The 27,357-nt window shown below is 40.4% G+C and overlaps 3 protein-coding genes across 4 annotated transcripts; 2 read left to right on the forward strand and 1 right to left on the reverse strand.

The window, feature by feature from the left end:
• Positions 1-405: 405 nt before the first annotated feature.
• LOC111226575 (endothelin receptor type B-like) lies at positions 406-15,638 on the forward strand. Its single transcript, XM_022751799.1, has 8 exons — positions 406-670; positions 7,725-8,281; positions 9,943-10,055; positions 10,147-10,351; positions 12,454-12,603; positions 12,709-12,842; positions 12,955-13,063; positions 13,208-15,638. Exons 2-8 carry the CDS (start codon positions 7,895-7,897, stop codon positions 13,346-13,348), a joined length of 1,239 nt encoding a protein of 412 aa, XP_022607520.1. The 5' UTR covers positions 406-670; positions 7,725-7,894; the 3' UTR covers positions 13,349-15,638.
• Positions 15,639-18,440: 2,802 nt separating this feature from the next.
• On the reverse strand, positions 18,441-22,400 carry LOC111226683 (DNA-directed RNA polymerases I and III subunit RPAC2-like). The gene is made up of 5 exons (XM_022751959.1): positions 22,315-22,400; positions 21,641-21,738; positions 21,177-21,253; positions 19,260-19,342; positions 18,441-18,725 (listed from the first exon to the last, which is right to left on the reverse strand). The coding sequence occupies exons 1-5, from the start codon at positions 22,351-22,353 to the stop codon at positions 18,678-18,680; spliced, it is 345 nt and encodes a 114-aa protein (XP_022607680.1). The 5' UTR covers positions 22,354-22,400; the 3' UTR covers positions 18,441-18,677.
• A 968-nt stretch (positions 22,401-23,368) lies between these two features.
• vamp7 (vesicle associated membrane protein 7) lies at positions 23,369-27,247 on the forward strand. 2 transcript variants are annotated; one of them, XM_022751887.1, is made up of 8 exons: positions 23,369-23,497; positions 23,850-24,090; positions 24,828-24,885; positions 25,312-25,449; positions 25,641-25,731; positions 26,107-26,174; positions 26,257-26,349; positions 26,749-27,247. In XM_022751887.1, exons 2-8 carry the CDS (start codon positions 23,945-23,947, stop codon positions 26,812-26,814), a joined length of 660 nt encoding a protein of 219 aa, XP_022607608.1. In that variant the 5' UTR covers positions 23,369-23,497; positions 23,850-23,944; the 3' UTR covers positions 26,815-27,247. The 2 variants fall into 2 exon arrangements, with proteins under 2 accessions (XP_022607608.1, XP_022607607.1); XM_022751886.1 differs by having other exon boundaries at positions 23,913-24,090.
• Positions 27,248-27,357: the final 110 nt, after the last annotated feature.

Raw genomic sequence — 27,357 nt, forward strand, 5'->3', positions numbered from 1 at the left:
AAATCTCACAAACCTGAGTTGGATCCAACAAGCACCTGAGCAGTTTTTGTTAAGTGCTGGTTTACATGAGGAAACAGATGTCAGGGAATGTGCGTATCTTGTGTTTGGAAGTAGGATTCTGCAGGGGTGGGGGTGGGGGCTGAGCCATTCCCATGACAGTCGTTCGTCGTTATTATTTAAGCTGTACAGCACTTCAGAGAGGAGACCTCCTCTTTCATCTCCTCTCTCTCTGTCTCCACTATGTGTTCGTGATCAGCAGAAAAACCAAACAGGTAGTATATATAATGACAAACCTGGGAAACCGGAAACTGGAGAAGCGTTTTCCAGGAAAAGTATAATAAAGTTCATGAGTGCATTTGAGTCGCGTCCTGTTGGCAGTAGAGGAAAAGATGCTCGTGTCTTGGATGTGATTGGCTGTTTCTGCAGCCTCCCGGCTTGTGCCTATAAAACCCCAGCGTCTTCCGTCGGTGAGTCAGTGCGCAGCCGGAGCAGTGATCGGAGGGTCTTGACGCACAGCCGGACACTCTTGGACACGCCGTGAACTTTCACTGCTGGATCTCACCGAGCAAACCGTAATAATTCATAAAAGAACCAGACCAATTAGCGGAACTCTGCTGGAATACTGACCGGAAAACTTTGACCGTTGACCACACCAACACACCGCGGTCCGGTAAGTCCAGTCAAGATGTTTAAGTTTAACGTCATAAGGTTAACTGATAACGTCAGTGACTTAATTTAATGAACTGCCGAGTTTAACTGCAAGTAGCAAGAGAGTGGTTTGACTCTGCGCTCTTTGTGCAGAAGTTACTTCAGCTACTTAGTTACTGCGCCTCTTCTGATAAATGACTGCTGAACTGGAGTGTACTGGCGCAATGAAGATGGACTTTTATTTATTTTTTATCATAAAAGTATCTATCTATCTATCTATCTATCTATCTGTCTGTCTGTCTGTCTGTCTGTCTGTCTGTCTATCTATCTATCTATCTATCTATCTATCTATCTATCTATCTATCTATCTATCTGATTTTCTTAAAGGCCCAGTGAAAAAGTTTGGTGATTTTATGAACAGTCACCCTCATGTCACGGTTTAATTGCACAATGACAACTTTGCATGTCAAATGTGTTTTAGTTGTTTTGTTCACACGCCATAGACTTGCATATTAACGGCCTCTTAAACTCATTCTTTGCTCTGGACTTGTTGAATGTTTTATACGAATTTAACCTATTTAAGGCTGACGTGCCTCAGAGATGCTCTCATACTATGACAATTTATTGTTTCCATGCGCTTATGCAGATAGAAAAGGAAGGTCTGCTTGTGTTGCAACTCGGATCTTGCAGGTCTATCTATACCAGTCAGTTTGCACACTCAAGATTTCTTGACCTGCAGCTATATGCAGCTTATGCGTCAGCCTCCTGCAGCACTGTGACTGGCTATAACATATGGCACATGATGGATATTGATGCCCTTACAATAGCATATTTAAATCAAGGAATAAATAGCTTTTTGCTCTTTGTTGAGAGGATTTATTGGATCTTTTCACAGCTGAGAGCACTAAACTCCAGGGAACTGGCAGACAAAACGTATTTCACACCTTGAAAAAGAATCTATAATGAGGCTATAAACCTAAACTGTCACATCCATGTATTTAGGTGCAGTGGAGCTGAAACTAAGCTGGTGTTTTTTTATTTTGAGTTGTCCTTCTTTATCCTCTTTAAAACACCATTGTGGTGGTATGGGCACGCCATGGGTGTTTGCGTTTTTTACTTGCATGCGGTATTCCTGTTATGAGTGTAAGGTGTTCCTGTTATTCCAAACTGGACAAAATAACAGGAACACCCAATGTCAACACAACGCCAAAAACTGCAAGATCAAAAAATAATCAGAGAACTGAATCAACACCTCTGTGGCACAGTTTCACCCAAAACACAAAGTTTCACAGAGGCAGAAGTGTTTCGTAGCTTCTTTGAAATATTTGTGTTGTATTTTTGCATTATTTTTCATACATCTGACACTGGCACTAATTCAATGAACAAATCAGTTTGAAAAGACTGTGATGGGAAATCAATGTGGTTTTAAAATCTTGCAAAAATTCAGATTTTGACCTACTTATTAATCATTAAATTATCCACAACATTATAATAAAATTAAGCAATTTCAAAAGTTCTGGATCCAAATTAAATATATGCTTTTCTCATTTAATTCAATCAAGCTTTTTCCCTAAGTTTATTCCTCAAGTTTTCCACAATAAAGTCAATCCATTGTGTAAATTTGCTGAAATTTCAAATCCTTCTGTAACTTTGAAACAGCTCTCAGCTGGCTGCACCCTCTCCATATTTTCCAGTCATCTCTGGTTTTAACAGCCTCTCTCCCGCCTTCAGGTCACTCTCATGATTCCCATCCTCTCGGGCATTGTACCTCCGCTCTCACTCTTTCTCCTCCTCTGACTGTGCCTTTCCTGTGTTTTCCTCTTCCTTCCATTGTTCTTTCAAAGACTCCAGTTGATCAAACTGTCATTCATCTCAATCCTGGCCTCTTTTATTGCCAGTTTGCGCCTGCATTTCTGGGTTATTTATTTTCCACCACTAAAATGCTTGTCATCCTTCACTTCCCACTCAAACACGCATTTTCTGACCACTAGCTAGTATCCCCTCCACTTTCACTCTGCCGCTTGCCAACTTTCCACCTCCTTTCTCAGATCAGGAGCCAGCAGCGCTAAAGGTCGGAGACGGTCTCGAGAATAAAATCTGTTTTAGATCAAGAGGATCAGCCCAATTAAAACGCAGCTTTCCAATTAGATCAGACAATCCCGCCCTAACATGGCCCAAAGAGCTGCCATATTATACAACACAAAGGAATTATTCAGATGACAGAGGGATATATATATGGACGATGGCCCAATTTTTCAAAACTGGTTTCTTGTGATATGTGTTCAAGTTCATGTGATTTTGTGTCTTTGTGTGTGTGAAGAGAATGAGCCTCTGTGAGCCAAACTGAATGCCAGTTGTGTTTTTGCGAGTGTGTGTGTGTGTAAACTGTATGTGGTATGTAAATTGGGTCGGCATCATTTTCTGTGTATGTAAGCACGTTCCTACATGTATTCATTGAAAAGTTCAACAAAGCGTTTACCCACAAACCTCAGCCTTCCCAAACCATGGTGTCAGGAGGTTTGCACATCTGCTCAGAGATGGAGAGGTTGTGTGTGTGTGTGTGTGTGTGTGTGTGTGTGTGTGTGTGTGTGTGTGTGTGTGTGTATGTGTGTGTATGTATGTGTGTGTGTGTGTGTGACTGACTGCACCCTGATAGTGTGTGTCTGTACCGATATTGCTGCCCTCGTCAATCATCCCATTTATCTCAAGAGACGCCCTCAGGGCATTCTGGGGGGGTACACATGATTCTTGAGAGGCTCAGAGCCGAGCCTGAGTCGTCCGTGAGAAAAGAAAATATCTCGGTCTCACACACACGCACACACACTGGAGACACATAGGAGCTGTTTCTCATCTAACCTATAACCTCTGTTATCACTACTCCATTTGTCTGTTCTCCCACTACTCCCCTCTCTTTCTGTTCGTTTCTCTCCCTCTCCTTTATTTTGTGGCGCTTTTCTGTTATAAAGAAAATGTTCTCACAGTTGTAAAGACATTTTGCACACACGCATGTGCTGTTGATGCTCTTAAGTTATTTCATGGAAATTTTATTTGACACCTGTTGATTCAGGGCCAGTTTGCTCATGAAACAGGATTGAGCTTGATCTCTTTGAATTAACTCTGTGGTACTTTGAACATTTACATCTAAGTTGCCTGACAAAGAGTGCGATCAGTCTCAATTGTTATACAAATTCAGCTCCCTGGTCAATTGTGTCTCCTAGAATTTAGCTATATTGTTGCATAAAAGAGACTTTAGGCTTGCATAAGTTTCAAATAATGCCTTTACTTCCTTTCTTTCGCTGTGGAAATACAGAAACACAAGCACATCAATGTAACGTGGCAGCATACTGCAGTCTGACTTCTTGTATTTCCCCCTGCTCCAACTTGTACTCGATCCTTGGATCCTACTGCCTGGAGTATTCTCAGTGGATAACACACCGTAAAGTAGCTTGGCAACGCACAACAGGTTTGGGATATATGGACGGTAGTAGGATAGGAACCCTAGCATTTTCCTCAGGTGTTCCACTGTGTCAGGTTTGCCTCTACTGCCTTGACTTGCTGTAGCTGTTCCAACACTGTGCGAGGGGTGAGAGTAATGTCACGGTTGCTGTCATTAGTGACAGGGATACACCCATCCGAGACCAACTTCCCTTCTGCGTGCCGATGACAGTTTCAGGGATAATCGCACTCTGGCCACTGTAGGGATCTCGTCTGGTTCAAAAAGGACTTCCTGTTTTGTGGAAAGCTGGACCTGCCCTCACCGGACTAGCTTTAGTCTTTCAACCTCGTCTTCCTTGTCAGTTAAAATATCCGCTCCAAATATCCACTATATGGATCAACACATTTGACTTTTTACAGTCAATAGAGAAAGCTTCTCTTACCACAGCAGGTGTAACTTCTGAATGCTGCTCCGTTCCATTCATCACCAGATGCTCGATCACATTGTAGCCAGTGAATGGCGGCTCTGCTACTCCTTGATCATAAAAGACAAGCACAGGCACAAGTAGCTCTGGCTGCAGGCACCTATTTGATTCCAGCTCGAGTTTCAGCTCAGCCCAGTCCACAAAGGGTATGGCTGTCTGCTTTGCTGCTTTGCCAACAAGGGTCCCGTTGTCAGCCAGGAGTTCATCTGTGCCTTGTAACCAGATGTTTGGAAGCTCAAGACTTTCTCCAGCTTTTGTTTATATTCGTGACCCGTGAACCCATATTCCACAGCGCTTGTGTTGCTACTCCCTCAAAGAAACAATCCATCATGCATTTCTTCCCAATAAGGGCCTTTAGCCCGGTGACGTAACGAGAGATGACACTTCTCTCCGACTCTGCCTCCAGCTCCCTCTTATCCTAAAGAGGCACATGCACCTCGTTATCTGGTTCAGCTTTGATTTGTCTGGATTGTCATACTCCTGCTGCCAGGCTTCTCTGCCAGCCTCCTTTGTCCTCCGCAGCCTCTTGAGGAGTCCCCTCACACTGGTCACCTAGCTGGTCCCTGCTCCTGACACGCTCTACATCCTCTCTTAAGACACATTCTTAATCGGCAGGTGGTCCCTTCAGAGTTAGTTACGCTTTTCATTCTTTCGGCCATTACTCCTCTTGAAATAGCAGCAGCAGGTGCTTTACGGTTCTTGAGCTTCATGAGTTCAGCTGGCTTCTCTTGAACCTCCACTCTGGCTTTGGCTACACCTCGGTCCTGCTGAACGGTCTGCATATCTGTCTAAAGCCCATTTTTACTCTTGGGACTCAGCTGTTTGTCTTTCTGATTCAGCGCTAGCCGCTTCATTCATTCTGCTGATGATTGTTTTCTCTGTCATACTCTGATCATTGAGATAGGGTTTAAGTCGAGACTTGATATGGTCAATTAAAGTCAAACAATCCAGGATTCATTGGTTGTTTGATGTTGTTTACATCCTGAAGCACAAATAAACATCCCTCACAACCCCGTGGGAAGGTGCAGCCCGGTCAAACAGACACACAGACCTGAAGATCTTTATACATTCGAGACAGAGAGCAGAGGAGAGAGACCTGTCGTTTTTTTTATGTACATTTTAATCCCGTCCTCACACAGTGCGCGCTGTTACTGGCTGGGGGGGCCTCACACCCACTGCCCAAAGGTTGCTGCCTAGAAACGTACCGAAACAAACTAAATACAGGCAGAGGACAAACGACGGGGTCTCTGAGGATAAACAGACGGCAACACACTTCTAGTGGGTCGTAAGTGATGATCGAGTGGGATTTCTTTTGTGTAAGTCTATACGCTGTTTTTTATTGAAGAACCTGTGTAGTATACCTCAAGAATGTCTTCAGGTCGAGCTCAGGACTGTACTGTTCATCTGATCTTACTTCTGTTAAAGCACGTAACAGCCTCTCCTTTCAATCAGTTGCTCTAAAGGGGAGGTTTTGAGGAGACTCACGATTGTCTTGTGTTATGTTTAAAAGTCTGCGGTATAGATCGATAGAACTGTACGAGCACCAGAGGCAGCGGACTGAAAGACGAGACGATGCAGTGAAGATATTTTAATGAAGAAAACAATGCACGCAGGCAGACGGGTTGAACGACGCGCAGGCAGGCAAACAGGAACAAACAACAGGAATCTTCACACGAGGAACACATGGGAACATTACCGGGAACAAAAGCAGATGATCTGATAAAGACTGGGGACAATAGGTTGGAATAAACAGTGCAGGGCTGTTTGAGAATGAGGAACAGGTGCGGAGAGAACAGGTGACTGCAGGGCCGATTGCGGAAGTGAGAGGTGTGTAGGTGCGTGGGACAGACAGGTGAGTGGGAACAAGGAGGAAGGTCTGAAGACATTTGGTGGGTGAATAGAGGAGGGCAGGTGTCAGGAGAACGGAGAGTGACTGGAAGAGGAGCAGATTGTGATACACATTGCATTTGCATTTCCAAGTCCGCACGTCATCAATCAAAGGCGATCCCCGTCATGCTCTATCATTTGCCTTGCAAAACTCTGATGTCAATCTCATATTTGCATTACCAATTGTCCATTACTCTTACACAATCATTATACAGCAGCATCGCTACTTTTAATCTTTCCACCACTTTTGCTCACCTGGAAACACAGAAACACAATCACACCAAGCGTAAAGTGGTTGCTTGTTGCAGGATGTCTAGGTCTACTGAATGATGCATGTGCCCTCCTGCATCTTACTCAAAGGACCCCTCACATGTCCAGAGCACCTGTGCTTCACTCCTTGTAACCAAAAATGAACCTACTAAAATATTACAGTTGCCCTCACAAATGAACATATATGAGATTACAAGTTAACAAGATAATAAACCAAAACAATGAAATTAATACACAGGAATGGGAGGTGTCCAGTATCCATCAATATGCCCAACATCACTGTGGGTCCCACAAGATAGACAACTGGACTGTAACAGCAAATATGTTTCGTAGGAAACGTAATCAGTGGCTGGATTATGTGAAGACGGAACGTCTTTTTTCTTTTCTTTTTTTATGAAAGATGCTGCACATTCGTTAACGGCCAGAGACGAGGATTCATATCCACAGTCCTGTCTGTCTTAAGGCATCAAATGCAATCTGGTTAAGATAAGGAAACAACTGTAGTTTTGGTTAAATGTAAATAAACACATTGTGTTTGAAGTCATTTTTATGTATTAAATTAGACCAGTCTCTCCTTAACCTTGACCGAGTGCATAAAAAAGTTTGATAATGATGTTGTTGTTGAACATTTTACTGATGTGTCCAGTATCAACATACAGTATATGTTACCTGCTAAATATATAAATTAACAACACAGCCTCATTATGTTAATAGAAAATGTCTTTGCTGTTGCATTTCAGTTTTAAACATAACACTGTATGTGATAGTTTTTTTAAGACTATGCCAGTAGCTCTGTGAGATTGTACAGTGTTACTTTGACCGTCATGCTAACACCTTTGCTTTATCAGGGGATCATCACAGTCATTAGGATTCATTCTCTGGGGTCCATGAATATCTGTACAAAGGTTCATGGCCAATCAGACCAATCCTTGATGAGACGTAAAATCAACTATTTTTATCTTTGTGTGTAACATGATGGTTCTTCTACTTTCTGTACAGGTCAAAGAAGCCCGGAGGCCAGGGTGCCAGGCCCGGAGCAAGTTCCAGTGTGTGGATGTGTGTGAGTGTGTGAATATGTGTGTGAGTGCCTTTAAGTGAGCGCCTTTAGACTGCTGTGTGCCTTTGAGTGAACAATCATCTTGCTGTGTGCGTGCGAGGCTTGTGTGAGGATGAGGGCCGTCGCTCTGCTGTGTCTCCTGCTGGTCGCGGAGGTCGGAGCCTCTCGCTTTGTCCGCGACTCCCAAGGTGGGCCTGAAACTTCAGAACCCTCCAAGAGCAACGCTTCCGTCCCGCTGCCACCCCCACAGCCGGGCCGACCGCGGGGCTCCTTCCCCCCCATGTGCATAAAGCCAACGGAGATCAAGCATGCCTTCAAGTACGTGAACACCATCGTGTCCTGCCTGATCTTTGTGGTGGGGATCATCGGCAACTCAACGCTGCTCAGGATCATATATAAGAACAAGTGTATGAGGAATGGGCCAAATGTCCTTATTGGAAGCCTGGCACTGGGGGACCTGCTTTATATTGTCATCGCCATCCCCATCAATGTGTTTAAGGTAACCTCATTTAGCCTTTGTGTCTGTCCTTGTGCTGGCCAGAAATGAACAAACTAATCTTTTGCCCTGGCTCTTTTTTTTTTTTTAGCTTGATACAAACTGTGTTTATACTGATACATACTGCCTGCAGGGAATTGCCATATGCATGCGTTCCTTTTCCCCATGCTGTTATCCTGTGGATATTACTCCTGATTCCTGCTGCCTGTGAGGCTACTTTTAAGATTCCCCAAATGATTGATTAAAAACTTCTATCAACCCCAGGTTTTGTTTACATACTGTATTAACACAGCATTAACACAATTATCACAGTAAGTTAAGTAAAAACACTTGATGATTTCATAAGTTATTAGCTATATGTTGCCTATAGCCATTGGATGAATGTCTTATTTTTATTGCATATAAAATGGTAAGATGCAGCTTTTCGCACATAAAATCTCACTTCAGACATTTTATGCAATATATTAAAAACAGTGCAATTTATTACCCGTCCCATGGTCTGTATCTAATTTAGTATGAGTAATTTCCCTGCACTGCACTTTCACAGTTAAGGCTGAGCTGTTTTTTTGGCACGTCCTGTGGTTAGCTGTGGTTTATTTACAAGTTTATTGCTGTGGTTTGTCTCTACATTCAGTGTGTTTTGTGTGGTTTTGTTGATTTCCTTTTTCAGCATACATTACAATCCCAGTTTACAAGGTATCATTCAAACTAAAAAAAACTTGATAAAAGCAGATATGAGCCAACAGTTAAAGGGAGCTTAAATGTCCAGGTTTTAGGAAAAACTGTCCTCTATCTTTCCTCACTTGCCGTGTGTGTGTGTGTGTGTGTGTGTGTGTGTGTGTGTGTGTGTGTGTGTGTGTGTGTGTGTGTGTGTGTGTTTGTGTGTAAAGTGGAAACATCCAGCAGGCTATGTGTAAGTGCAATCACTGCATTTTATTTTCCAAATCTGATAGGATTCACTTTGAATGGAGCTGGAATGCTGTAGTGCATTCCAGCTCCATTCAAAGAGTCCCTTTATCTCATTTTCCTTAAACGCCCTGAACTCAAAAAATATATTTAGCCTAATATTTAAGAAGTATGTAAAATAAACAAACTAATAAACTTAATATGATACATATTTGTCAAACAAGAATGAAAATGTGTGTTTAAAAAGCATTTTAAACACATTTATATGTAATAAAAAAATACATAAATCTTCTCTTTTTATGTGCATTTTTGGCATTTTTGGCACCAACCCAACCTTGAATGTTCAACATAGAGAGAGTAATTGTACTCTATGTCCAATTTATAATGATTTACTGAAGAAAACTTGGAAGTGGAAAGGCCATACAACCTCTAACTGTTTCAAGACAGTAGAGACAATATTGTAGATTTGTGTAAGAAGCCTTCCAAAAATGTAATTTTTAGACGTTGTTGTTAAGGACATTATCCTAATCCTGAATTGATTTTATCCCCCCTGGGCGAAAGACTTTTGCATGGAGGAGGAACACATTCTTGTTGTTTTTGGCTTTAGCTGCTGCAGTAACAAGGGAAGACACGAGGAAGAAAAGACCTCTAAATGAACCTCAAAGAGGTCTGACCGTGTTTACACAGGTGACTCTTCTTAAATTTCTCTCACTACAGATGTCTTTCCTCTCTGTCTCCCTCAATTATTTTCTGTGCAGCTGATAGCTGAGGACTGGCCGTTTGGCGTGTACATCTGTAAGTTGGTGCCATTCATTCAGAAAGCCTCGGTGGGAATTACCGTCCTCAGCCTGTGTGCCCTGAGTATTGACCGGTTAGTAGACTTCTGACCCGCACACATGACAAATATTAGCAATGAAAGGAGCTAATACGCCTGTGTCTGTGTTCCTGTGCTGTGTGCTTAGCTACCATGCAGTGACGTCATGGAGCAGGGTGAAGGGGATGGGGATCCCCCTGTGGAAAGCAGTGGAGGTGACTTTGATCTGGCTGATTGCTGTGGTACTGGCGGTCCCTGAGGCGCTGGCATTTGATATGTTGGAGATGCCATACAGAGGCAATAAGCTGCGTGTCTGCCTGCTGCACCCAGAACAGACCACCAACTTTATGAAGGTAGGGCGCTTGATTAGACGTGTAACCTATTAGCAGTGATGACAGAAGTATTTAGCTCCTTTATTTAAATATAAGTAACAACATTAGCATTTATGTTATAAAATGTAGAAGTCTAAGCAGCTAGGATAAAATGGAGGTACTCAAGCAAAGTACAAGTACTGCAATACTGTATAGCTGGTACTTAGAGCACAGCTACTTGTTAGTTAAAGAATTTTTTTTTGTTTGTTTGTTTTAATAAATGCATTTGTGTTATGTAAAGGTAGACAGGCCAGTAAGTATCATGGGGAAAAGGCACATAAACCAGCAGTTTTTGTAATTTGTGCTATCTGATTACTTAAATTGTTGTTTTAAATTCTTCATGTGTGTGCACAGATTAACAGAATATTACTTACACAGTAATGTTAATATTTCAACACAAAATGTGAAATTAATTTGTGTGCAATAGCCAAACTAATGGTTCTCTGATGCAATACTCAGGCACAACTTTGCACTTAGCTGAATGCTAATGTCAGCATGCTCACCACCTTGCTTTAGTTTAGCATGTTTGTTAGACAACATTTAAATAAATAGTCACTGCTCTAGTTTAGTTTGTTAGCATGCTACCATTAACAGCACTAAACACAAAGTACAGCTGAGGAGGTTTGTTCATTAAGTTTAAGTAATGGACAAATTAAAATTTGGACCTGATGATGGTGCTAAATTAGATCCAGAAGGCTTTATCCTGTGGGAAACTTGTCTGCACAACATTTCATAGCGATGATGACATGTAGTTGTTATAAATATTTAAGTGTGGACCAAATGGTGGACTGACAGATCGACATCGCAATTCCCATAGCCAAATTAGCTGCACGGCTAAGTTAGTCTGTAAAAATCAAGGATTGTTTAAAAATGACAATGTAAGTTGAGGACGAAAAAAATGTGAGAGTATGACAACTAAATGCATAACCTTAACTTCAAAATAAACAGCTGGATTCTTTTTATCGCCCTATCATAGAAATATGATCAGAGTAACTTTGTCCTGGCAAAATGTTTGATAGAGCTTGCATGCTATGTTATTATTTTCCCACAGGCATATGGTCAAAATATCCTGCCCACTGATTAGGATCTCTCTGTCAGGGCTAGGTTAGGAAAAATCTTGTGGATTGTTCAGTCTCCACCTGATGTTACTTTGAAGTAAAAATGTCAACAGAATATTTCACTTCAAAGAAAAGTGCCTGAGCTGCATTTTCTTTAATCAGGATTTCTTTTTCAAACTCTGCCAGCACGTAATTAGTGATTCCAACAAATGTAATACAATACATATACACTGCATGCAAATCATCTTAATGTGACTGTTTCTCATAATATTCATGGTACATTCATAAAACTGCATAGCAATAAAGAAAGTGCAAAGGTATTTCCAATGTGTGGATATTTCCACTTTGTTCAAATGAGAAGGAAATATGACACAAGGCTGCTTTTCATGTATAATCTCTCATTTAAAATCAGGGAATTGCAATTTCAGCTTGTTGTCATTAGCAAAAACACTTTCAACAATTCTTCTTAGATAGTGGACTATTCTGACCGGTTGATGTAACTCAGGAAATGTCCTTAACTCACCCAAAACAAATTTTTTCACACAACACAAACAGGTCTGAACCTAATTTAAGCAATTTCCACCAAATTTCAAGCTCTGGAAGTATGGTAACAACTCTCTATATTCAATCCAGAAACACCCATCAAAATGTGTGATGTCTTAACTAAAATCATGTTGCTTTTGAACTTTTTAAAAACATTTTTAAAGAAATCTTTATTGTGCAATTGTATAGAAAAATACAAAGAAAATAAGTAAAATAAAGTAATTAAATATATGAAAATCATTTAAAAATCTATAAATAGACCATATTTTGTAAATATAGACATTCAGTTTATTTAATTCATCATTCTTGAAACACACAAAACATCTGTTCCAACTTTAAATCTCTGCACAATATATATTTCCAAAGGATAATGCTGTATGTAATGCAAAACATATTTGGTATAATGGAAACTCAAGGCTGTAGCCAGTTTTATTTAGTCTACATATGCATGTGCACTTTTTATGATGGTCTTTTTATCTTCAGTTCTACCAGGATGTCAAAGATTGGTGGCTGTTTGGCTTCTACTTCTGCTTCCCACTGGCCTGCACAGGAATCTTCTACACTCTCATGTCCTGTGAGATGCTCAGTCGTAAAAAAGGCATGCGCATCGCACTCAACGACCACATGAAACAGGTGTGTGAGCAAAAGTCTGGGGCACACATTGAGAATCATGTAACTATAATCTTTGAGAGTTGGAGGCACATATGTGACAATATTTGTCTTTCTCGCTGTGTGCAGCGGAGGGAAGTAGCGAAGACGGTGTTCTGCCTGGTGTTGATTTTTGCTCTGTGCTGGCTGCCCCTTCATCTCAGCCGTATTTTGAAGAAAACAATCTATGACCAAAATGACCCCAACCGCTGTGAACTGCTCAGGTAGGCACACAGATACCATAGGCCACACGAATATTCTGCAAACTTCATGAGAACCCATTGTTCTGTGACTTCCTGTAGTCTTTACTGTAAACTTTGCCCTTTTCCCTGTCAGCTTTCTGCTAGTGATGGATTACATCGGGATCAACATGGCCTCCCTAAACTCCTGCATTAACCCAATCGCCCTCTATTTTGTCAGCCAGAAGTTTAAAAACTGCTTCCAGGTAAGAATGAACAAAGTGGCAGCGGAGGTTGTATGGTACAATTAGAAAATGCAGTCAACAAAAGTCTGTGAGTAACTGTGTGTGTGTGTGTGTGTGTGTGTGTGTGTGTGTGTGTGTGTGTGTGTGTGTGTGTGTGTGTTGTAGTCTTGCCTGTGCTGCTGGTGCTACAGAACGTCTCCCCTGGACGAACGAGGTTCAGGAGGACGCTGGAAGGGCTCTTGCCACGGGAATGGATTAGACCGCTCCAGCTCCCGCTTGAGTCAGAAATATACAAGCTCTTCGTAAACACACACATACACACACGCACACACCCGCACACACACACAAATCACATACCTCTTCTGCCAAACCCATATTCCCATCAGCTACTATTACGGAGAAACAGCGTCGTCACTGCCAACAGACCAGCGATCACATCCAAGTCAGGAGGGAAAAATTCAACGAGGTCAAAGTCGCTTCTACAGGACTCACAGCAGACTGAAAGACTCTGACATGAAAGGATTGACCCTAACTCATGAATGAAGTAACAGGACTGTACCTGTTCAATACTAACTGCAAAACAAATGATGAAACCAAGGCTACATAAATCAGTTCATACTCCGACACTGAGGCTTTTGTAGAGGACTAAAATCTCTCAGTGGACCATTATGGTAAATCCAGTTATAGAGAATGTTTATTCAAGCCACATGTAAATTTATGTACAGTATTATTTACATGCAGATTTTAGACTTATGATTATATCTAGCCTTAGTGCTTCATGTATGAATAACAGCACTGATGAGTGCAACCTGTTGAAGCTTTAATACCTCACGGGGAAAGATAAGAGGGAAACTGTGTCCCTGAGTTAGTTTCCAAAAAGCCTCAAAGGTGCAAAGACTTTTTATAAGAAAATAAATAAAAAAATGCACGAGTGTGCCTCTGCAAGTACAGCATCAGTAGCTGATTATGAGACAATCAAGTGCATGTTGTCACTGCTCGGCACCCATGTGCCCTGATGACATCATACCCGAGTAAAATGGGCCCCAGTGTGCGTCTTACAGTCATGTGGAGAGTCAAACATCGGAACTCTTTTATCTGGAAATCATTGCAGCGTTAAGTCATGTGGAGGGCAGCTGTTGTCCTAGAACACTGACAAATACCAGATGATTCCCATCATGCCACACAGAAGAGGTCATTATTAGTGCTATTATTATTGCAGTGCTCATGCTGTTGTAAGTGGTCTCCACTGTGTATAAAGTATTAACTTGTCTCTTACAACGTAGCTTCTATTTTTCTAAGAAAATATCACAAAACATGTGAAGTTTGTTTCATCTTCCAACATGTGTGTTCATTTATTATTTTCAAGTATTTCATCTCTATCAGTGAGTGGTCATGTTACATAGATAGTTCCTGTGGCTGGAAATTACGTCTGAGAGCTGCCTAAGGAATACATTTTCTATAATGGATGCATTTAAAGAAAAAAAGACATTTTGTACAGCCGGATGTTTTTAAGAAGTGAATGTTTTTAGCAGAGATTAAATTTCTTTAACTACATAATGATCCTAGAAATTATAGAGAACTATTAGCTCGTACCATTCAGTATAGTAAACAGATAAATCAGAGTCAAATTCAGGATCTCTGAATTGATTTAATGTGGTTAATCGACATAATCTGTGAGTGGGTGATGCAGGCTAAAAGATTCTCATAATGAGAAGTGAAGAATGTGGGGTGCAACACAACAAGACAATGTGTTCCTAATATTTTATGACGTCTGGAGCTAGAGGTAGCTGGAAGCACTCAGTAATCACATAACTGTGACAAATCCTGTGACGCTAGTACATGAAGAAAGTACTATTTACACAATTTGTGGCTCTTTAAAAGTCAGACATGAGGAGAAACTGCATTTTGTGCCAACTAGTAGCCTCCAGAGAGGGAATACATGCATTGTGTATTCATAGTACTATCATTTGGGAAAACCTGCATGCTACAATTGAATGTAAGCAAACTTTAAAACCTAAATGAATCAATGTTTTTAACACTAGCAGTGGTGATGATACACGCACAAGATGAATCCATTTGATCTGGTGCTTTTTCAACTCTCACTGCATCGTGACCAAGATATGGTCTCGTATATTCTGTTTTCTTAACCAAACTAGTAGGAAAAGTGTGCTCTTTTAAAACCAAATTTTTTGCTAAACAACCAGACAATGTGTTTAATGACACTGAAGCATTTTTAAAAGGCCAGGATTTCTGTGTAATATATTAATGTTCGGACCAAATACTTCCTTTACCACCGTATTACGAGTTTGCATCAGCTCTCAAATCAGCTGATCGTGTAGTATGTGACTCATTAACTGATAGTATCTATCTATCTTCACGCCATCTCTACCTGGCCTTCAGGTACAGCTGAAAGCATCTGTACTGGAGGGTCTGAGCAGCTTCGCAAGTATCTTCATAGAGGGACCACCAAGCTAAGACATCAAGAAGTAATTTGAGGTTGAAGATAAAATGTGAATATGGGCCCTGTTGTTTTGAATTACATTTATACTGTACGTATTTGTTGAGAGTATGCAGTAATAAATATTATTTTATAGCATTTGTGTGGTTTGTCATTTACTGAGCAAGAGGAGCATGGATTTATGTTCCTAATGACATATTATTATAAATATATGTATAATGTGCCATATATAAGTGGGATGTTTGGAAAGGAGTTTTGACTTACTTTTCATGTAAGTCTTTAACGCACTCCCTTACATAAATACATTTCTTCTGTTCTATCAGTGGTATAAGATTACTCTGCTTACACATGCTCCAAAATTACTCACCTTCCCCTTTAAAATCAGAGTGCAGCTATGGTATGGGAGAGCTGTGCAATCTTGACAGGAACGAACACAAATCATCTCGGTTATTCGCAGCCTGTCAGAGGTTTCATATTGTGTCAGTCTTTTTTTTTTTTAGGTTACATTTGGTTTATATCAGATTCAAGAGAAATATCATCAAATGGAAACAGATGTCAGATGTGTTGAGCCTTTTCCTAGTTTGAAATTATTGCTTCAGACAGCTAGACATGAGGCTCCAGGGGTCAGTTCCAAGAGGGTTGACAGAGATAACTGCTGTTGAAATCTCTGAAAATTTCTTTTATTTCAGTTTATGTTACAGAGCTGTTTTTTCACTCTGCAAAGCTGATTCTTGGAAACAGCTTCAAGTTCCGTAAGTCAGGAAACATTAGCGGTTGCTTTATTTTCTTACTCTGCCACAGAGTAGTTTATAATAGCTTGCTTCTGAGGGACCCGTGTCCATGTTACAGAGAAAACTATTGAGGAATATTGGAGAGAAGAATTTTGTTAAGAGTTCATCTGACAAACCACGCATAACTGACTCCAGTCAATAAACTATGTAGCTGAAGCATGAAAGATATGCACTACTTCATTAATAAACCTCATTAAAACAACACGTCTGTAACTGACAATTTTACAAGAACTGCAATCTAGATATTTGAAAAAAGGAGAAAGAGAAAACAAAGAAAAGCTCCAGTTTGGAGGAACTTCCCTTCAAACTGGTAAACCAAACATACTCTGAATGTCACTGCAATATGTTTCAAATAAAACTTGGTATGAGCCGGGACTTCATCCATAATTGTAGTAATTTCGGAGCTTCATGACAAGAGTGACATTTTGTACAAAACCACATCAAGCAGCTGGTGCTCCAGTCTCCCACTGCTGCTGTAAATAAAGGATTTTCTGAACAAATATTTTAGGTCTCGAGCCCATGCTTGATGTGGTCTTGGATATTTGATGACCCTGAGTCATAGTTTGTATTTGTATGCCAGTGTGATTTTGTTTGTGATGTTCTCCCTGCCTGCCTGAGGGTGGTGCTGTTCACCCGTTGTGCGTTTTCTTGAAGTATGTTGAGTTGAGGTCGCACCTGCCCATGCCGGCTTCGCTTAGCCGTTTTCCTGGCTCCCCACCAGAACGCGCCATGCTGCTCTGCCAAGTGATTGCCGATTTAGTGTTGGACTGATTATTGATTCCTGATCTTTGTTGTAAATAATGTTAATATTGACTAAAAGAGCGGCCCTGGTAGCTGCAGCTGTTTTGTTGATGCATACTTTAGTCTTTTATTTAGTTTAGTTGTCTTGTTTCTTTGTTGTCTAGATAAGTTAGTTGTGTTTGTCATTTTGACTTTGCTCGACCTGACGCCTATTTCTACCTTTATTGATGAATAGATCAGTTCTGTTGGACTGCAGTCTGCTGTGGCACTGGTCATCCTTGGGGGTGGGGAAAGGAGGGGAGTCATGTTATGTTCAGGTTCCCTTTAGGCCATGCATAATATGGAGTTTGTGAATTTCCCTTACACAGCCAGCACGATCATTTGCAGTGTGTCAAAAATCATTTTGAACACTTATATTGGCAGTTTGACTCCTGTCATCACGGCAGTATCTCTTCAATGCTGATCCCAGGTGACCTATTACATTTAAGTGACTTTTAAAAGGAGGATTTAACACTTTCTTTGTTTCAAACATAAAAGTTATTCAGCAATGAAATGCATCCTTATTCAGTCCAGTACACTCAGGGGTTTTGCTGCTACAGCCTCACTTGTTATAATAATGATCAGTAATTTATGTTAGCAAACTTTTGATAGATATTGCTGAGTGACTGACACTACAGAGAGGCAAATTTTGTTCCTTCTGACAAACCCCGGCAACATTTCCCCAGTACCAGTCCTTGTGCTGAGCTAAGTTAAGCCAACCAACCGCTGGCTGGCTGTAGCTCCACATTGGAGCGGTATCAATCTTCTCTCAGTAAGAAAGCGAGTAGGCATACTTTCCCAAAACGTCAAACTGATTTAAAGACGGCAGATCAATCGGTTCTGTCATATGAATAAAAAAAATTATATGTTTAAACAGATACTATTTCCCATGGTGCATATGCAGTTTGTCAGATATGAGGCATAGCTCCTGTTTTTCCTCAAAATCTCTTTTGTACGCACAGAGGCAGCCATGCGTGAACATGTGGCTGACAGAGGGATATAATTAACCTCAAATAACTTTCACCTCATTATTTACACTTCTCTCTCTTTGTCCTCTTGGCACTGTGTGAAGTCCCTCGCACCACATTCCTCTGTTAATCAGGACATTCTAGCTTCCACTTCTTCGTCAAACACGGCTTCAAAGGACAGATGAAAACAATCTGGTGTTTGAGAGACTCATCGTTTTAGGTTTGGACATCCTTCAAACAGTGCTACATGAGTAATATGAAAATAAGTATTACAGCACAAGTAAAATGGCTGGGTGATTGCTGTTCAAAAATCTTTCCATGAAATCCCCCCCCCCCCCCCCCAAAAAAAAAAAAGAAAAATGAAAGTCTTTGACCAAGTGATTACAATAATTCAGTAAAGATGAACTCAAGAACACACATTTATCATACACAATAACTGAATTTGAACACAATACAAAAAGAAAACTATACAGATGTTTGAATGTGACATGATCCAACTAGTGTGAGGGGTAGGAGAAGTTGCCATACCGCTCTCTAGCTCGTAGACATGTACAAAAAGGACATATCATGGAAACTAATTTTTACAGTTTGGAGGAACTTAGTCCGACAGCTCCACAGTCCCATATACATGATGCTCATCATTCCATGGGCTGCTCCTGCCTCTCTTTGAACTCATTAACTCTGGCCTGGAACAGAATAAAAGAACATGGAGTCAGAGCTGGAGCCGAAACAGCCTGGAGAGTGTCACATTAAATAGATGCCAACTGAGTCACCTTTCACTATGGGACTTTTATACAAGAGGCAACCATATAACTCAGGGTTTCTTCCTATATCACTCATGGAAATAAATTCATTCCATATGTGGAAATTATGGTTCTCTTCCTGCTCGTCTTCAGCTGTAGAGAGGTTAGAGCCCTGGGTTAAACGAGGGCCCATCAACAAGGCAGAGGCCGCTGACAGCTGACACAGGACGATAACAAAAGCCTACCATACTGCTAAGCATCAGCTGCAAACCAGTTTTGCTTGTAAGTCGACACAAAATTTGAGTTTTTGCATTATCCGTAAAATGGCCCAAAGCCGGGTCGCATTATGTTCCACCTGAAGCCACTTATATGAAAATAATCCTCACATCGACATACATTTATGCATCTGAAATAACTTATGTGGTCATGTGCTGACTGACTGACTGATGAGTGTTCGAAATGGGCACGCAGGCTTACCTGAAAGGTGTTGAGAACATGTTGACAAACATCACTGAGCTCATTCAGACCCCTCCGTAGAGGCTCTGTGGCTGCAACTCCCCCTGAAACAGACAGCAGGTACCTCTGAAGAAATATTACTATCGTGGTGGTAAAATGTATAAAAAACAACCGAGGTCGTTTTTCACATGCAGCATGTACTTCCCAAACATTTAAACCTTAGTTTCATCAGTTCAGAAAATATTTTTCTTGTAGCATTGGAGAGTCAAGGTGCTCTCCGGCACATAAGGTGCACAGTGATGAGTTTTTTTTTTTCTTTTGGAGAGCAGCAACATGAAGCATGGTGTCCATGAACCATGATTTGCATATGTGAGGCTCATGAACACAGATGTTAACCAGCTCCAGTAAGTACTTGTTTTACTCTGGGTTTTTTTTTTTTGTTTATCTCTTACTGATCATTCTGCATTGTGCCTTTGGAGTTATCTCAGCTGGGCGCACACGTGTAGGGAGAGCGGCCACAATATTAAGTTATATTAAGTCTCCATTTGTAGACAGTTTGACTGACTGTGACTGGTAAGTATCTAAACTCTTTGCAGCTTTATGTAAATCAAAAAGTCTTAATCTTTGGTCTTCTGAGACCTCTCTTGTGCGAGGCATGGTCCACATCAACAGATGTTTCTTGTAAACAGAAAACTCCAAATATTCCAGTGTTTTGTTTTTTTTTTTTTTATATAAGTGAAAGCAGCCCTCACCCACACCTCCAAATTTGTTTCACTGATCGGACTCCAGGTTTGATACCTTTGATTGACTTTTGTTAATGTAAATAGCCGAGGGGTTCACAAACTTTTTTGTGTTTTTTATTCAATATGAAAAAGAAGAATACAATGATTTGTATGTTATAAGTCCAAATATTTTGTTAATTTAGCAAATGCTACAGCTTATCACTGCCAGTGACTCAGCAGGTCAACAGGAGATGGAGAATGAATAAGCCCCAAAAAGAGTTACTTGTTTTTTCAGGTTCTTATCATTATAAATAGAATACTTAGCTTTTTTTGGATGTTAAATTAAATCAAACAAGCGATGGTGCTTGAGTACCTTGTTATGGTCATCTAATTGATTAATCAAAAAATGTGATACTAAAACCAAATGAAAATGAATGAAAAGGATTGTCAGCTGCAGCCCTAGCCATCTTCTCCCAATTGATGTGGAGAACTTTCACCCACCAATTTTCAGTGTGGTCATGGTGGGGAACAACAATAACAGATATATCTATAAATACTGCTGAGTATCTGAAAGCACAGAGGAACCAGGGTTTTTCCTAGTGCCTGAAAGGTAATCGTGTCTTGCTGTGATGAAGCTTTGAGGAAAGATCCTCCAGGCATCCTGAGACTTAGTTCAACAACAAAAACAAAGTTGTTTTCTCTGTCTTGCAGAGTCATTTCATGTGATGGGGCTGCTGCTATCCTTTGGCACTTTGTGCAAAGCGGCTGACATTAGATTTTTTATAACAAGAGAAAAGATTATAGTTCCCTGTGGACAAGAACAAGAGGCTGTGTATGTGCATGTGTGTTACTGAAAGTCCGTCAGTGGCTTTTCTTCTTGGGCTGAGTGGACAAAGTGAATGCACAAGACTCCAGTCAACATGTTTACATCTTAACAAGAGCGCCTGAAAATGCTTAACCCGAAGCCTCCTACACGTGTACACTACCAATTAAAAGTTTTCCAACATACCCATTTTCCAGTTTTTATTGAAATTTACAGCAGTTCAAGTCCGATGAATAACCTTAAATGGTGCAAAGGTCAGCAGTAAACTGTCCAATGAGAGAAAAAACAAGACTAAGACTTTTGACTGGTAGTGTATGCACACATAAACAAACCTTGGTTGTTAGAGGAAGAAAAATTAGATGATGTGGTGGTAGTTTACAGGGTTTCTCTCACCTCGTGTTTGAATGCGAAAGTTGATCTTGCTCTCAGATGGATGGGTGATAGTGTAGCCACAGAAGTCAACATCCACACTGATGGAAAACAGGAAAGTGAAAGTGAGATTGACATCACTATCATCACTGTTTGCCTTAAAATGGGTGGAGGTGTGATTACAGGTTGTCAACTATCAACTCATCAACTGACGGAACAAAAACAGGTAACAAAGAGCAACCACAAGAGTCCCTTGTTAATATGATCATCACAAATTGTCACAATGACCTCAGTGAATTGTCAGGGGGGAAAAAAACAGTCCTCTCCAGCTGCAATCGCAACACAAATGGCACAAATTAAGCATCAGTCATATTCTTTGTACATGCGATAGAGGGTTTTTTTTAAGAATACAAATAGAAAAATAGTTCAAACCCTATGACCATGACATGTTGGTTTAAAGCAACAGTTGGAAAAAAAAAACACTCAACTGTTTCATGATCATATATCTGAGGGAGTTTCCCAGTGTATGGTCCTCATCATGCAGCACAAATGTCACACAGCCCTCATCTGCCCCATCAGCTTGGACCTAAAACACAAGAAATGTTTATTAGAACATTAAAAACATTATCCAGCTCAGTCCCTGGAGATAAGTGAGTGGGAAAAATAGGTCACACTGAGAGGGAACTAGTATGCATTGCCAGCGAATTCAACACTTTTGAGCTCACAGATACTTATTGACAATCGTCAGTTGAACATAGTGAACATCATGCTAAGAGACTGAAGGAACATTTGGGTCTGTTTAAAGGCTGCCCCCCACTGGAGAAGCTCTAAGCCAACTACGGACTGAAGAGGAAACCGATATTGAGTACAGTGGTTCACCTTACAGCTGACGTTAACCCCACATAACAGCACACATCATAGTCCACAGATAATGCTGCATTAAAGAGAACAGAGAACAGCTTTGAACGTAGTTTGGGTTTCAGGTGTTTCAGCTGTTTTCTCATAGCTAGCCACTGTGGCTACCCACGTGTGGAGTTTGAATGTGGTCGAAATGCTACCATAAGCTTCTTTAGTTGATTTTTTCTGAGCAGTGTTAAACAACTGTAAGGAAATATTAGCTGTATACAATATAAAAAAAAAACAAAGCATTTTCGCGTCTTACTATCTCCAGTACTGGTTTCTTTTCGCCTTCTCCAGCCATGCTTCAACATGCCGACTTGGTCCGTCAATACAAACGTCGTGGGCTTTTGGTCCTCTCCGCTGTCTGACAGGCAAGAGGAAGCGCAACGGGGACTTATCTTTGCGCTATGGGGATTTAACCTTGCCCCATAAAAGGTGTTTTTTTTTGTCTATATTTGTACAAAATATGTAACAGGAGGTGTTATTATGGCAGTATACATGAATAAAATATTCAGAAGGATAAGAGAGAGGTACAATAAAATTGTCAAGTGATCCACTTGTGGCAGTCACTAGGCCAGACTTTTAAAAGTTTAGATATACAACCTGGGCCACTTTTCTGAAGTTAATATATATATATATATATATATATATATATATATATATATATATATATATATGTTTGAGCTGAGTTTGACAACAACTTGACAACTTTTTGACAGTGACAGATGGAGATAAGCTTATGCCAATGGAGGTGTGAGCAACATGAAGGTGAAGCAGCAGTTAACTTTATGTAAATTGTTTCATGTAAACAACATGAAAACATTAACCAATATATTAAGCAATATATTGATCACGATTGCTATGCTAGGGGATTGAATAAAGTTAAGAGATACCAAATATAATAATTCATAAACGGTTTCCCTTTAAAAAAAATATATTTTTACTAGCTCCAGTTGTTGGCTGGCTCTTATGTCATGCTGCTTTCAGTGGGCTTATAAATGTAATGTATATGGTATTGATATAAGGTATTATCTTAATCTTATTAAGAATCTATTTCTGTACTGTGAAATATAACTGAGTCATCCATGGACATCACGCTAGTCGCCTGTCAGACCTTAGCGAGGGCTTAATAAACATGATTCATACAGACTACCGCCATGACGTAACGTAAGTATGAAAACATGTGACGACAAGTCTACATAAGAGGAAGTTGAAAAGTGTATTTCGAAAGGCGAAACGATACAATTGACTGCGAAGGGCAAGGGATGTGGTAAGAACTACATTACCCAATAGGAGAGTGAATTGGTTTCCGGTCTGGAGGTCTGGGTGATTTGCAAAGCCGAAGTCACTCGGAAGGGATTAGCTAGCTTGCTAGCAGCAGAAACGTCTTCAGATGTTGGAATTTGCGCTAAATGAGCTACTTTGATCAGTGCTGACATATCAAGGTATTGGATTTATTATTATACATTACTGTTAATAGCGTTAGCTCCGTAGCTATAAACGTTAATTGTTACTATGTTAAACAGCCAACCTAACGCCGTTATGTACATTGGTGAACAACATTATTAGCTTGCTAGCTTGTTGTTTGCCAGCCACCTTAATCTTGCTTTCCTTTTCTCGTGACAGCTAGGACCATATAAGTAGAATTGGTTCAGGGCCTACTAGTACTTGGCTTTCTCTTAGTTACACACATTTACTCACACAACTTCAGCTCCTTCATCTCTCTCTTATCTGTAACATCAACATCAAATGTTTCACCAGAATCAGTTTTTGTTCATCAATCCTCTCTTTCCTCAGCCCATCCTTCTGGCCTCTGGCCCCACCAGTAACATCTCACTCTTGTTGCTCTTGTGTTGCCAGCTGGTATTAGAGGTGAAATCCCAGCTGTTGCCATGGCAATCCTTTTTGCTGTGGTGGCTCGAGGAACCACCATCCTGGCCAAACATGCATGGTGTGGCGGGAACTTCCTGGAAGTGACTGAACAGATCTTAGCCAAAATCCCCTCAGAGAATAACAAGTTGACTTACAGCCACGGCAGGTAGGACTAACACATACTTGCACACTTCCATGCACATCTACACACCTACATCACACAACTGTCAAGCTGTGACTACAGTTCATCTTTTTCAGTTTGGAAAAAAAATAAATCTTACAGATTTGTACTAGTGCCAGAAAACAGTCTACACTGTGTGATTCGGAGATTATTTCCACAAGGTGTTGATGTAATGCACTCCTACAACACTGTTATATTAACTTAATGCACATTTGGACCCATTTGAAACATTTCCAAAATCCAGGTCATGGTTTATCTGGCCAAATAATTATGTTTCACCTGCAGAAATCTTACTATGTTGTCTGTAACAATTATCTGGAAAAGGACATGTGTGAATTTACATTAAAGTTTCTGAAATCAGATGACTACAGAAAGTGGAGTGTAATGTGGTTATCAAGTGAATATGAACACATTGCAGGTAACCAGTCACAAAAAAATCAGATATGAGAGCTTATGGATGTTGAACCACAGGAAATCACTATCTAAAACAATAAAGTGATATCAAATGCCACCATAATGCGTCTTCATTCAAATGTCTTGGCAGTGACGAGAGTAAGGAAGAATACCATTGGCACTTAGTTTTACAGCCTATTTACTACTGTTTACTTCAGTTAATGTTTACCAACACATTTTGCAGTGCATTAAAAACAATTTAAAATTCAGCTGTGTGTTTTCCACTGTATATATGTAGAACTGACAAATTTCTCGTTTTTCTTTCATAGCTATCTCTTTCATTACATCTGTCATGACAGAATCATATATCTGTGCATCACTGATGATGTAAGTATAATATTTTCATGTCTTTTGTGGTTGAAAAATAGGCCACGTACTCAAGATCCCTTTAAATGGTTTTATTATGCAGAATGGAGCAAGATTTAATCAAGAAAGGCACTTAATTAAAATTTTGTAACTCTTCATATAAACAAGACCTTAGAAGTAAATGTAAGCCCCCAGCCACCAGAAATGGACAAATATATAATTTTACTGCAAGTTAGGGCTGCCAGGACCTGCAGGTTATATGATGGAAGGGTTTGGTCATTTTTTATTTTTTATACACATAAAACTGGCCCATAAGAACAGGAAACCACAACAGTACACTCACTGACACATTGTTACAACATAGACAAAAGCCATTTTTCATTTCACTAGATCTTTAAATGAATGTCTATTTATAATTTATATATGTTTAATCCTTGTGTGCCAAAGGACTTTGAGAGGTCACGTGCATTCAGTTTCCTTAGTGAAGTCAAGAAGCGTTTCCAAACAACATATGGGTCACGTGCGCAAACAGCCCTGCCCTACGCCATGAACAGTGAGTTCTCCTCAACACTGGCAGCTCAGATGGTGAGTATGACAAGAGCCTGAGCATATTGAGCAACATTTTGTTGTGAAGGCTCTTGTGACTGCTTTCTACTTCTGTAGTCTATAAAAAAACACAACACATATACAGATTTAGTAATCACAAAATACACTTACATGTCCTTGTCATTTCCCTCTTTTCCCCTACCCTTCTCTGTTTTTATCTCTATTTGTAGAAACACCACTCAGACCCACGCGGATCAGATCGTGTCACTGAGAGTCAGTTGCAAGTGGATGACCTGAAGGGCATTATGGTCCGCAACATAGGTCAGCTTCTCACGAGTCTCCTCATACAGGGATGACTAGTACATGGTCGTTATTGATATGGAGCTATACTAATGTCCAATGTGATAATTTGATTGAATCAGAAACAGCTTTCTGTGTGACCGTGCATATTTTCACTCTTAAATGCAGTGTGTTGTGTTAGCATCAGTGACCTCTTCAGTATCCAGTGCCAGTGAAGCACTGGTATTTATTGGCCATAATGCCCAAAGCAAATGTTCTGGCCAAATAATTATATGATATTTTAACATTCTGTCTCAAATGTCAGTCCAATTTAAACCACTATTTGATATAAATCTCATTACACTGGAACTTTTGTGTATCCCAAGACAACTTTGGCTCTCTTGTGTCTTTTTACAGACTTGGTAGCTCAGAGAGGAGAGAAGCTGGAATTGCTGATTGACAAGACAGAAAATCTGGTTGATTCTGTGAGTTTAAATGCCAGTTGTTTTGTCCTGTTTGATGCATTATATTTGGCACTGATGTTATTTTCTCTCCCCCCTCCTCCAGTCGGTCACATTTAAGACCACTAGTCGTAACCTTGCACGAGCCATGTGTATGAAGAACCTCAAGCTGACTGTTGTCATTGTGCTGGTGTGCCTGGTGAGTACAGACAGATACTAGTGATATTTGGTGAGATTGTTATTAGCTGGATACAGTGTAAATGTTATATTCAAGGATGGTGGATTAGTTTAGTTCTGTCAATGCTGAGAAAATGCCCTTAGGTTCAAACAATGCATTATTTTTTTATCTTTAACATAAAAGAATAGCTATATTCCTTAGTTACTACTGCTTACATTTTCAGCTATGAACATCAGGCTCCTGTAAAACTTTACCTTACATTATTAATTTACTGAAAACACATTGAATGCATTGATCTTTCCTAAGAGGGCTTGTCAGCACTGTTTGACATTGACTGCAGAAATTTCCCCTGTCTTGCTCACTATATGATTAATCAGACACGTGTACAGGAAGTGAACTTTGTCTCTGTGCTCTTTTCAGGTGGTCCTTTACATTATTGTCTCTGCTGCCTGTGGAGGCCTCAAATGGCCCACGTGTGTCAAATAAGGGGAAACTATGGATAAAAGAGAGGGAGATAAAGGAAAAAAGGATGAGGAGGAGAAGCGCCTGTTCAACTATGCCTGCCAATGGACACAAAAGGAAACACAGCTTTCCTTGCTTTACTTCTCTAGCTTCATCATCCCTAGAAGGCACGTGCTGCTCCTCCTCCTGCCTCCTTCCTCGCCCCCTCTGTGATAGTGTGCACATTGACTTGCCTTCTGGACAGGGAGTCCCACCTCATACCCACACTAATGGACAGCAGCCATGTGGCCTAAAACTGATGTGGAACAATAATCTTGTCTTATTCTAGTCTGGTACATTCATCCTGTCTCATGCACTTAGTGGCCTGATGTATCAGTCTGTGATACTGTCCTGCACCTATCTATGTAATTAATCCATTCAGACTGATACCAGAATGAACCACACAGATAGCAAAAGATTACTTTGTTATTTTCCTGCTTTTCCTTTTATGTCAAAAGAGAAATATTGGACCTGCAGGCATTTAGAGTATATTGCAGATCCATCTAGAGTCTGGTCCTTTATATAACT

This window comes from Seriola dumerili, unplaced genomic scaffold (genome assembly GCF_002260705.1).
Source record: "Seriola dumerili isolate Sdu_G_001 unplaced genomic scaffold, Sdu_1.0 BDQW01000161.1, whole genome shotgun sequence".
NCBI lineage: Eukaryota > Metazoa > Chordata > Actinopteri > Carangiformes > Carangidae > Seriola > Seriola dumerili.

Excerpts from the sequence above, each read along its gene's own strand:
- vamp7 (XM_022751887.1), top strand. The coding sequence starts at position 23,945 with ATGGCAATCCTTTTTGCTGTGGTGGCTCGAGGAACCACCATCCTGGCC. Across the intron at positions 24,091-24,827 it reads TTGACTTACAGCCACGGCAG|CTATCTCTTTCATTACATCT; the intron begins GTAGGACTAACA and ends TTTCTTTCATAG. Across the intron at positions 26,350-26,748 it reads TCATTGTGCTGGTGTGCCTG|GTGGTCCTTTACATTATTGT; the intron begins GTGAGTACAGAC and ends TGCTCTTTTCAG.
- LOC111226575 (XM_022751799.1), top strand. The coding sequence starts at position 7,895 with ATGAGGGCCGTCGCTCTGCTGTGTCTCCTGCTGGTCGCGGAGGTCGGA. Across the intron at positions 12,604-12,708 it reads TCAACGACCACATGAAACAG|CGGAGGGAAGTAGCGAAGAC; the intron begins GTGTGTGAGCAA and ends CGCTGTGTGCAG. Across the intron at positions 12,843-12,954 it reads AACCGCTGTGAACTGCTCAG|CTTTCTGCTAGTGATGGATT; the intron begins GTAGGCACACAG and ends TTTCCCTGTCAG.
- LOC111226683 (XM_022751959.1), bottom strand. The coding sequence starts at position 22,353 with ATGGCTGGAGAAGGCGAAAAGAAACCAGTACTGGAGATA. Across the intron at positions 21,254-21,640 it reads AGATATATGATCATGAAACA|TGTGGATGTTGACTTCTGTG; the intron begins GTTGAGTGTTTT and ends GTTTTCCATCAG. Across the intron at positions 18,726-19,259 it reads ATGTTCTCAACACCTTTCAG|GCCAGAGTTAATGAGTTCAA; the intron begins GTAAGCCTGCGT and ends ATTCTGTTCCAG.